At 41.7% G+C, this 11,708-nt stretch overlaps 1 protein-coding gene across 1 annotated transcript; it reads left to right on the forward strand.

Moving 5' to 3' along the window:
- Positions 1–1,946: 1,946 nt before the first annotated feature.
- LOC126989368 (uncharacterized) lies at positions 1,947–11,666 on the forward strand. Its single transcript, XM_050847984.1, has 6 exons — positions 1,947–2,129; positions 6,095–6,170; positions 6,572–6,644; positions 8,948–9,090; positions 9,244–9,293; positions 9,614–11,666. The coding sequence occupies exons 1-6, from the start codon at positions 2,069–2,071 to the stop codon at positions 9,790–9,792; spliced, it is 582 nt and encodes a 193-aa protein (XP_050703941.1). The 5' UTR covers positions 1,947–2,068; the 3' UTR covers positions 9,793–11,666.
- The last annotated feature ends 42 nt before the right edge of the window (positions 11,667–11,708 follow it).

The raw sequence follows: 11,708 nt of genomic DNA on the forward strand, positions 1-11,708 counted from the left end.
AAGTGTCCGGGACAGAGACAGAGGGGAGCGAGAGGCAGAAGGACAGCGACACAAAGAGTCAGAGAGGACGTGGCACGGGCGGGACAGAGACGGAGAAGCAGGAGGGGAAGGAAAACAAATGAGAGTTGTCAAGCCGGTGATGAGACCTGGCCCGCTCGTCTGACAGGAACAAGTATCGGATGCCCTTGTCCCGCTCGTCTTCCACCTTCTCTTCTCCTCTTCCTCCTCCTCCTCCTTTTCCAGCTCCTAACTTACACAACATGCCTGGGAAGCCTCTGCAAGTCATACAGGAGGAAACATATCGGTGTCACTATCAGCAGTGACGAAACACCACTGCAATTCTGATGTTCGAGTGTAAGATACCGGAAGTAATGTTGTCTTTTTACAACTCATGGTAAGCCCCCACCTTGGGTGTCCTAATTACAGAAAGGACATCAAATTACTGTAGAAAGTAGAGCGACGTGCTATGAAAATTGTACCATCGTCCAGGGCACAACCTTTCGAAGAACGACTCAAGTGACTCAACCTCCGTACACTATAAAAAAAGAGACGACCGCGTGTGGTCGTAATAAGAAAACTTGCAGAGTTAATTCCATCAACATCTTTGTGAGCTAGTAATGGATTTCGAGAGAGCACTGTGATCAGCAGCGCAAGCCTGCATTCCCGGAGCCTCCCTGCACGGCTGCTGGGTCCACTGGGCCCAGGCAGGGTACCGCAAAGTAAAGAATGTAGGTCTTCAAAATGCCAATCTTAATCAGCTCCCTGTGAGTAAATTCATTCGGCAATTAATTGCGCTGCCAAACTTACCGCCATCACACACACACACACACACACACAGAGCCTTCTCTTGGCCACATCACGAGCACTCCCAGACCAGCGACTGAGACTATTACATACTATGAAAAAGTGTGGATCAGAAATGAGATACATCCTCCGCAATCTTGGAGCTGTTACAAATGTTACAGCTCCAAGCAAGAAAAAAACAACGATGCCGAAGGGAGGCACCACGCGATAAACAATTAAGGTTGCCATAACCGATTCCATTAATATGTACTACCTAATAATCAGCATTCTTCATGAAGAGGCTAATATAATTCCCAAGATAGTGCAATAAGTTACCCAGAGGAAGATGGTTAGATACCAACGGAAACATGCCATCCAAAAACAGGTTAAGCGACATGACCTGTGGACGAAATGTGAGGGAAACTCAATAACGACTTCCGAATTCCTTAACCAGTGTGCTCAACTGGGGGATCACGCAGAGGACTAAGCCAGTATTTAAGTCAATATATGCTTGATGTTATTGCTTTGATCTGTAGACAAACTTCCTTTAGAATATGCAATTGTATTTCATGCTAATATTGATAAAAAAATATATTCTTGGATGTTGTGCCAATGAAGACATGAAAAAATGCTTACTTGATTTTATCTAATAAAGACTGATAAAAAATTCTTATTTGATTTTATCTCCCTACTCGGTAGTTGGTACATACTAGCCTTGCTCGGTACATAAAAGCTGAAGCAGTGGTACATAGGATCCGGTACATAGCAGTCCTGCAGTGGTACTTAGCCAAAGCAGCCAGTAGCCTACATAGTGCTAGCATTCCGACACACACACACACACACACAAAGATTAAGGGTCGTATTTTAAAACATTTCGTCGCCCAAGTTCACATATTTGACATGGCTTTCGTAGGAGCTGTAAGCCTTTCCAGGGGTACTTTTATGACCCTGGTGGTAGTTTGACCCTTCCTCTGTGCCATGAACCTTAAAAAACACTCATGAAAAGCAGATTGATCCCCTTTGACCTTTGACCTTTAGAGAAATAGAAGCGATGCTGTCTTAAAATAGTTTAGAGAGAGAGAGAGAATCGTTTCGTTTCCGTGTGATGACGTTGCTCTCTCTCTCTCTCTCTCTCTCTCTCTCTCTCTCTCTCTCCTCATTAGGTCATGGGTACCATTTCCTCTGAAGCTTAATTTATCAGCTCTTTCTTAGGAGTCTTGCTGTAGTGTTTGTGGAGCTGTCGTTACGTCTGCATGTTGAGTTGTCTGTGGTGGTGAAGGTGGTGATGGCGGTGATGAGGATAGTGGTGGTGGTGGTGGTGGCCTGTTTGACTTTGCTGGTGCAGGGTAAGTGTGTGTGTGTGTGTGTGTGTGTGTGTGTAAGTTTATTACCATGAACATAAATATATTTATATTTATAAACATTCACTTTACAAAATGTATCTTTGTCAAAGTCGGTCTTCCCAAAACTCCCCGACAGACCTAACCTTAGTTACTGTTTATCTGCTGTGATACAGAAGGCAATACACTAAATTTACAAATTACGCAATAAAAGCAATTATATATATATATATATATATATATATATATATATATATATATATATATATATATATATATATATATATATCTATATATATATATATAAATTAACCAAATAAGTAGTGTAATAAAATATAGTCTCTGCATTGTGAAGAGCAAATACATTTTTTGTTTCTTCTGAAGGAAAAAATGCTGGCAGTATTGATACAATTATTCCATAATTGGGGCCAGAACACAGAACACTATTTCTGAAAAGAGTTGTCCGGAAATTTCGACAAATAATATCAACGTTATTACCTCTTGTTCTGTAAGTGGAATCTATTATTTGAAAACGGTTTCCTTCAGAGTTTTTAATGTTTTCGAAGACTACAAAAGAAAATATTTATGTTGATAATACTAATGCTGTCGAACCAAATTTACACCCCCAAAAAATGTACCTTAAAATTTTGTTTAGTGCTACATATAATTTATTCAAAAAGGAAGGCCCAGTACAAGCCCAAACTGAAACACAATAAGCAAGCTGAGGATTACGCAATGTACAACATTTGCCGATCATAGACTCTGTTGTGAGGTGATCGCGAATCCTGTACATTAAGCCACATAAATAGTTCTTAGTAGCTCTAACAGTACATCATTTATCTGATAGTTCCAGATTAAGTTTTCGTCGATTTGAACACCAAGGAATTTTGTATGAGTGACACATTGAAAACTCTCACCCTCGAATAGCAGCGGAGGAAGATTATTTTTCATAGATCGGTTTTGAGAAATGCTGTCACTATAAATAGTTCAGGCAACAATGAGTATTTTTTTTTATCAGTTGATTGATTGGATTTAATTTTCTAATCATATATGAATGTGAACTATGCATATCCTTATCTGCTAATAACAGATTAGTATCATCAACATATTTGGTAGATTTGAATTTAGGCCTAGTATTGACAGAGACACGCCAGTCCTCGTCGACAGACCGACTTGGTCGGCTAGATTTCGATCGCCGATAGAGTCGGTCTGTCGGCTCCCTGCTACGGGCCGCATTTGGCAAAGGCCCGTGCTCCCTCGTGCAAGAGGGAGCAATCCCCCAGTATTGAATATGTCATTAATGCATTTAAGAAAATGCAGTGGTCCTAAAATTGATTCCGGTGGTACACCTTTCAGCATTTATTATAGAACATAATAGATTTATCACATTTCACAAATTGCGACTTGTTGATGATATAACTTTCAAATAGTTGCAATGCTACACCCCTAAACCCTTTCGGTCTTAATTTATTAATCAATATGCAGTAATTCAATGAGCCAAAAGTTTTGACAGATCAACAAATACCCCGGCTAAAATTGCTTTCTCACTAGGTACTCGTAAATGAGATTGGTAAATTGCAACCATGCAGACTCAGCAGAACTGTTTGTCCGCAAAACCTTGTTGGTATTCAGAGAGCAGATAGTTTCTTTGCAAGTAATTTATCAAACGCATGGAAATTACGTTTTCATATATTTTACTAAATGCTGGAAAAATGGAAATTGATCGATAAGTATTACCTCTGCTCCTCGAATTATATATAGGCATAACTTAAGCATTTTTTTCATTCTCTGGATAAATAGCAGTCTTTAATGTGAGGCTTCATATAATGAGCGAGTGGAGCACATGGCAAGGTGAATGTGCACTTTGGTGATATATCGTCATAACCATGCAGGGGTCTCTGCTTGAGGGCGCGTGAATGGTTTTCAGTTTCCTTATAACTTGATGGAGGTCTTCAAGAGCTAGACGTGGCCATCATCATGTGTCTGCCTTATTTTATTATCAGTTTGCAAAAAGTGATCATTCAGTTTACTTAGAATATCAGGACGGAAAGGTTGTAACTTAGTTTCATGTTTATTTATTTACTTATTTATCATGTTCCTCCGAGTATTGAATTAACAGACTGCCAGTGCGATTTAGGGTTTCCTTGGTTACCTTTTGTAGGTCGGTATTTTTCTCCAAATGTTAAAAGCTTTTTATTACAGTCTCTGTAATCTGTTAGTGTGTGTGTGTGTGTGTGTGTGTGTGTGTGTGTGTGTGTGCGCGCTTTTATACGCGCGAACACACACACACACATTACACCTGTGGCGCAACTGGTAGAGCTGCGCTGCCAGGCTTCAAGGTCTGACAGGGTGGCGGTTCGAGCCCGCTCAGGCCGGATTCTTTCTGTTGACTAAGAGTCGTTACAGTTTCCCCTTGAGCAAGGGGGATGGGGTGAGTGGTGTGTTTGGTCCTGGCAATACCCAGAGATCGACGATAAAGAGCATTTGCTCATGTCGGGAAGGTACCTGCTGGCGATTACGAGTCCAACACGTGATCAGGCCGTGGTGAATTACACACACACACACACACACATACATGCTAAGCGTCCGTTCTAGATAAATTTAAAAGACACCGGCGACGGTCTCCTCTCGTTCGACTCCAACCGACAGACGGGGGGAGAGAGAGAGAGAGAGAATCAGCGGGTAAGGTATCTAGAGCCTTTATAAAAAGTTATAAAGTAATTAAGTGGTAACAAAAATAAGTGTCAATTTAGTTTCCCCGGCAAAACAGTGTTTCCGCCGTGCCTTGTTGGCGAGGCGGCCTGTGGGTATCACGCATGAAAGTGTTCACGCGAGATGAGAGATGACTGTTTATGTTCCCATGGCCGCGCCGAGGCAGAAACGGTACTGGTGGAGCGTCAAGCCTCCTCTACTTATTCATCTGTCTATACCAATCGGCAGACTAGAGCCTAAATAAGCGGCTATGAGACGAGACCAACCCTTTGCCTCACCGCTCGGCTCTCACCCCCTTACGCAATAAAGAAAATATTCCACATCTCATTATAACACGCCCACACTCCATTATACTTTGACTGACACTGAGCATGTTCAAACCTTAAAGAATGGCCAGGTGTAAGATGGCACACTCATCAGATTTAATTAGCAAAGTTTTTATGTATATTGTAATATCAAAGAGAAGCCAGGGTAAAAGTAACGAAATGATGTTAATCAAATGTGAATCTACGTAATACGTAACTAAAGTTGATATGGAAATGGAAGCATGACATGGACACAAGTGTCAACGTGTTCCGGTGTTGGGTTTGGGAAGTGTACAAACCACTTGAAGGTTCCCCATACTACGCCCCGTTATTGTTCTTAGCTGTAAATGATGCACAATGTGTGGAAGATGATATTACTACTACAGTACCCTGTGACTTCACTCCACGTGTCGGCTTACTCAGAATGGCGATGACACTGTATGCAAATATAGTGATGTGATACACGTGGTAGTGAACAGCCACCGTAGAGTTTTGCTGAGAATAAATGATAACAGCCAGATATTAGTGGCTAAAACTCAAGGGACGAACACCAGCTGGTGGTCCATCTTTCAAGTACAGGTACGCCTTAATATCAGAACTAGATTTGTATAAAGTAAAATCCAATTTCATCACTGCCATTCAGACAAGGGCAAGCCATCGCTGGGTCTGATCTCGCCCCGCCGTGTGTGACGCTGGACGCCCATCAGAAGGCTTACGTGATATTACTATATTATAGTGTACCGTACGCCTGGGAAAGTCTTTCATAAAAATTCGTGTACATAGGCTGTACGAAAGACTACATGTATGGCGCATTGGATTTTACAACATTCTCCGGTTTCCCTCTGATATTAAACCCTTGTTGCCAGAGTCGATATGGGCACACGATGTAATGAAGCCTTTATGGCACTTATCCTGTCATTCATCTCATTTCATCTTTCACTGTCTCCTTTTCAGTCACTGAGGGCAACAACCCATCCTGCTATAAGTTCGCCCAGTTGAAGCTTCATGATGGAGAATCAAAGAATTATTCGTAAGTCTGTCTCACGCCCTGCTTGTATCACAGAAAAAATCTCCACTTAGTATTACTGGGGAGAGGACAGGTAGGGTGCACACCTAGGTACTCTGTTGCTGTTTACTAAGTTCAGTTACACTCATTTATATAAACCTATTTTGTCCACAAAGGAAAAAGTTGTTACAGTGCAAGCTTCGATGTCCTGTCTGTATGTTTACGTCGTGATCCAGATCCACTAACATCTCTAGATTCCTTTCTTTCGAGACACAAGAAATAAGATATTTGTTTGAGTGCAAAGTCTGTCTATTGCTGTCAGTCCTGCTCATCAACATTCACGGCTATTAAAATTAGACCTGACTGACGGCTGGAAGCAGAGAGGGGACGAGGAGAGATAAATTTCTTGCCTCCTTTTCTTTCAGATGCCCCGAAGAGGAATGTTCGGAAAGGAGCGAAACGAGTGGAAAAGTTACTGGAACAGGAAACTATTTTTGGGTAAGTAATCGGTGCTACATGTACTTTAGTATGCGGTCTACCCGGCCCTTTCTACTTTAGCGTGCGGTCTACCACAATATTTACAATTCAGCGTGCAGTCTACCTCACTACAGGAACCTTACACTGCAGGATAATGAAAACTAGCTGAATAGTGCTGATTAAAGGTTTTATTATTATATGATACCAATGAAAATCATCAAAACTTAACTATGAAAAATGCTAAATAGCCTATCAAAGTTAAAAATACATAATCATACAACAATGCTAAACAGTACGTTAAATAAAAAATAATCAGAGCCTCTATCGGTACACACGTTGAATATCATTTAGAAATGTCACGAACATATCAGCGGCGTCTTTTCCGAGTATTTTCCAACAGATATGATCAAGGTGTGACTGAAAGAGCTCACTACTGACTCCGCTCATTCTCTTTAAAATCTATTGGCATCGTTTGTTTTGGCAGGAGGATAATGATGTAGGTGTTAGTTAATTATCCTTTGATATAGACCGGTCAGGAGCACTCATGTAACCTTAAGTAATGACCTGACTGTGAACCATTCATTAATTATGCTTCTCACATTTTTTCCTTTCCACTCGTTTATCCTGCTCCAACCTCTCTCTCTTTCCTTACACACTCTCCCACCCCTCCAGTCCACTTCAGTTAACCACTCCTTCCTCCCACTTCCTTCCTCCTTCCTGTCTCCCACACCATCCTTGCATTCTTTCCTCCCACCCCATCTTTCACTCTTCATTCCTCACAACCCTGCCACACCGAATTCCAACCACTTGCTTCCACTCCTTCCTCTCTCCCCCCCCATCCTTGCATTCTTTCCTCCCACCCCATCCTTGCATTCTTTCCTCCCACCCCATCCTTGCATTCTTTCCTCCCAACCCATCCTTGCACTCTTTCCTCCACCCCATCCTTGCATTCTTTCCTCCCACCCCATCCTTGCCTCTTTCCTCCCACCCATCCTTTACTCTTCATCCCCTCAACCCTGCCACTCCGTCTTCCCACCACTCCCTTTCACTCAATCCTCTCTCCCACCCCATCCTTCTACTCTCATCCCACTCAACCTTGCCACCGTCTTCCTACCTCCCTCCTCCCACGTCTCCCAGTTCTTCCTCACCCCAACCTTTGATTACTCTTTATTCCCTTTTTAATTACTATTCCTTCAGTTTAGGAATATATGTACTGCTTCCATTTCTCCTCTTTTCACCCATTCCTTCCTCCTTCACCCACCCAGGACTCAGGCCCTGTTCACACGAGGCGTTTTCTGCCGCGGCGTTAAAACATGCGAGAACGTTCACACCAAGATCAACAGAATATTATACCAGGTCTTCCCACGCGCAGATAATGACGTCAGCAGCAGTATGATAGAGGGAGCAGGGGGAGAATAACAGAGGAAACGAGATATTTCATGGTATACTGAAACATTTTCAGTTTTCTTGTGTGTGTGTGTGTGTGTGTGTGTGTGTGTGTGTGTGTGTGTGTGTGAGTGTAATTCACCACGGCATCAGCACGTGTTGGACTCGTAATCAGGTACCCTCCCGACGTGAGCAAATGCTCTTTATCGTCGATCTATGGGTACTGCCAGGACCTCACACACCACACACCCCATCCCCCTTTGCTCAAGGGGGACAGTAACCACTCTTAGTCAGCGAAAGAATCCGGCCTGAGCGGGCTCGAACCGCCGCCGTGTCAGACCGTGAAGCCTGACAGCGCAGCGCTCTAACCACTTGCGCCACGGCACACACAACGTGTGTGTGTGTGTGTGTGTGTGTGTGTGTGTGTGTAATGAACCTTCTTATCCAAGTATTTCTGGACATATTCTTACCCGCCGCAATCATCCTCTGTTGAACGGTTCTCCTGTCCACCCTCTGTAACAACCACTTCTACGCAGTCTTTTCTTACCCATGCCCATTAATTGTGTGACTGCCTCAGTACCTTAATCCTAAATGCTAAAGTCACCCATCGAAATCAAAGAAAATGGATCACACGAGATCGTCTACACCTGCGGTCAGGTTTAGACTGGTGGGGTGACTTCACTGCGCAGAAGAGGAGAATTTTGGTGCGAGGTTGAGAAGACTTGCTGGTATATTCTGTGACGGCCTCCATGTTGAGTCCCCCCCCCCCCCCCCTCTCTCTCTCTCTCTCTCTCTCTCTCTCTCTCTCTCTCTCTCTCTCTCTCTCTCTCTCTCTCTCTCTCTCTCTGTGTGAATAGGACTTTAAACATTCAATTTTTTTAACTCCTTCATGATAGGTATAAAACTCTCATATTCTTTTTATCCTCCACCTCCCCCAGGAATCGGACATCTGTTTGGCTGCGTTGCATGCAGGTGTTGTTACCAGACTGGGCACCAGTGTCACCATCACACGGCTCAAAGGCAGGGCTCGTGAGGTCTTCGGTACAAGCCAGAACCGTATAGTCTCCCAGACGAAGGAAAGGTAAGATCTTGTCGTGGTAGCCATTTTCCTTAGATATACGTAGTTACACGAAGGCTAAAAGGCCATTTTGTGATCAGTTCTTTATTATCAGTGATACTATATCCACTATTACTTTTCCGTGATGACTGACCTGACACAGATCTCTTTCCACAGAAATGATGGCATTGTTTTCAGAGTGCAAAATCTAGTGCAGGAGGAGCCTGGTAAGTGACGTGTGTGAAAGGTGGCTGACAGGTGAGTGGTTCATTTAACAGACTTACCTGGCCTATCCTTGCCGCCTAAACTCTGTACTAATTATAAAGGGAAATAATTCTGAACAAGACTCAGGGGATATTCAGGCAAGCGAGGTCTATCAGATGAGAGAGAGAGAGAGAGAGAGAGAGAGAGAGAGAGAGAGTCATCAGGTGTGGGGTGTGATTGGTCAGCAGGTATGGGGTGTGGTTGATCAGCAGGTGTGGGGTGTGGTTGATTATTTTTTTTAGCGTATGTAAATCAACATGTTCGGTCTTCGCTCAATCCACAGACACGGTGGATGAAGTGTTGATGGTTCACAATGGTGGTTCTGGGTCTGTCGTTCGCTTCACTTGTTTCTCGCAAGATCAGAAATCTACCATCTCTGCCACCAGTCTCCGAAGCTGGAACTACACAAAGATCGAGATAAGTAAGATGAACTGGAAGTGGTGGAAGTGTTACCAGTCATAACAGTAGAAGCGGTATTTTTGGGTTATTATTATTATCATTATTATCATTATTATTATCATTGCTATTATTATTATTATGATTATTATGATTATTATGATTATTATTATTAGTATTATATTGATTGTTAGTAAGTATTAATGTATGTAGTAGTAGTAGTAGTAGTAGTATTAATGGTAGTAGTAGTAGTAGTAGTAGTAGTAGTAATAATAAAAATAATAGTAGTAGTAGTAGTAGTAGTAGTAATAATAGGAATAGTAGTAGTAGTAATAGGAATAGTAGTGAAAATAAACATGGGTGGAGGTATCTTTTATGTAGTAGAAAAAAAAGTAGTAGTAGTAGTAGTAGTAGTAGTAGTAGTAGTAATATCTATTACTACTACTACTACAAGTAATAGTAATAGTAGTAGTAGTAATGGGAGTAGGAGTAAGAATAGTAGTAATAGTGGTAGTGATAGTAGCAGCACCATCAGTAGTTTTAGTAGTAACAGTCAGCATCAGCCAACTTCTTCATGCCGTGCAATAGGGCAAGGTGGGGTAAGTTGCCCCCCTTAAGAGAGATTACCTGTTGTTGCCACATTTTTTGCAATAGAATTTAAAAAAAAAAATTCTGTTGAAATCTTAGGCTAAGGCCTATCTGTGGTATGTATTATATGCATTCATTATGATTTACACCTTATTATAATGACAATTTAAAAAAAAATAATAAAAGGGGCTTCTTACCCCGCATGTGGGGTAAAACGCCCACTGGGTAGGCCTTTTACCCCACTCTGGCTTACAATAATAAAACTCACAGAAACATAAGGAAAATAGTTTTTTACATTATAAAAATATAATATGTATTCCCTTATTGAAAACTATACCTATAAATCTCTCTTGATGTGAAATATAGGAACACAATCAAATTTGTGTCTCCTAATGAACAGAATGTAAAACTAAACAGTTAATTTTCTAAAAGGTATCCCCTTCTTTTAGACTAGTAATATTAGACAAGCTTCCCTTTCCTCTGAATTTTTGTAACAAAAGGAACATCTACTTCATGAAAAATATATGGAACTAAATATTCAATTAGTTTGATCAAATATGTCCTTTCTTTTGAATATTGATATCTGAAACACTTAAAAACACCAACTTCCTTATAGTATCAAACTCAAAAGTGTTCACTTATGGATGCCTTTCAAAAACTTCAACAAATTCTATTTATAGCAATACTGTAATGCCTAATCAGACTCGCAGTTTTGACATACGTACAGATCTAGGCCTACTCCAGTTGTGCATTCTGCATGTGGCCAATTTCTACAACCCTGACACTGGACCCATTTTTTTTAAGGTCTGCTATTAGCAAATAGTTCCCCACACACCAAACAAGGCCATTTGCCATTTTGTTGATCATGCGGTAAAAGGCCCACATGTGGGGTAAAAGGCCTCCCTGTGGGCACCTTACCCCAAAGGCACAGGGGGCCTCTTACCCTGGCAACTCATATACACACAAAATGTCACCATCTTTCCTACAAGTAAGTAGACAGAGTATAATCACATGCAATATGGTCTAGACATCTTAGAGCAACTATCCATAGCCATCAGGCTAACTCTACAGTTCTTTGTCGTTAATTAGGTATCATTAAAATCACTAAACTTACAAGAAATTAGTCAAAAAGAAGAAATGTCCCCTTGTGGCCAGAGCAACTGTCCATTGTTGACTCCAGTAGTTCCTGTGAGCACAGAGAGTTGGCGTTGCCTACTTGATCATGTGACTGCTTGAGAAAAGAAAGAAAGAAAGACAAAACCAAGGGGGGCCCTTTCACCCCAGGGGGGCATCTTACCCCACCTTACCCTACCACTCGGGCCGTGTTTGTTTTCTAGGTTTAACGTTATTGTGTTTTGAACAAGTTTATTCACTATCTTGATGGTCTAATTATC

Source organism: Eriocheir sinensis, unplaced genomic scaffold (genome assembly GCF_024679095.1).
Source record: "Eriocheir sinensis breed Jianghai 21 unplaced genomic scaffold, ASM2467909v1 Scaffold1138, whole genome shotgun sequence".
In the NCBI taxonomy this organism is placed as follows: domain Eukaryota; kingdom Metazoa; phylum Arthropoda; class Malacostraca; order Decapoda; family Varunidae; genus Eriocheir; species Eriocheir sinensis.

What these genes read in the sequence shown, in the direction of transcription:
- LOC126989368 (XM_050847984.1), top strand. Translation starts at nt 2,069, where the DNA reads ATGGCGGTGATGAGGATAGTGGTGGTGGTGGTGGTGGCCTGTTTGACT. An exon ending in GAACAGGAAACTATTTTTGG is followed by an intron (nt 6,645 to 8,947) that starts GTAAGTAATCGG and finishes CACCTCCCCCAG; the next exon opens with GAATCGGACATCTGTTTGGC. An exon ending in TCTAGTGCAGGAGGAGCCTG is followed by an intron (nt 9,294 to 9,613) that starts GTAAGTGACGTG and finishes CTCAATCCACAG; the next exon opens with ACACGGTGGATGAAGTGTTG.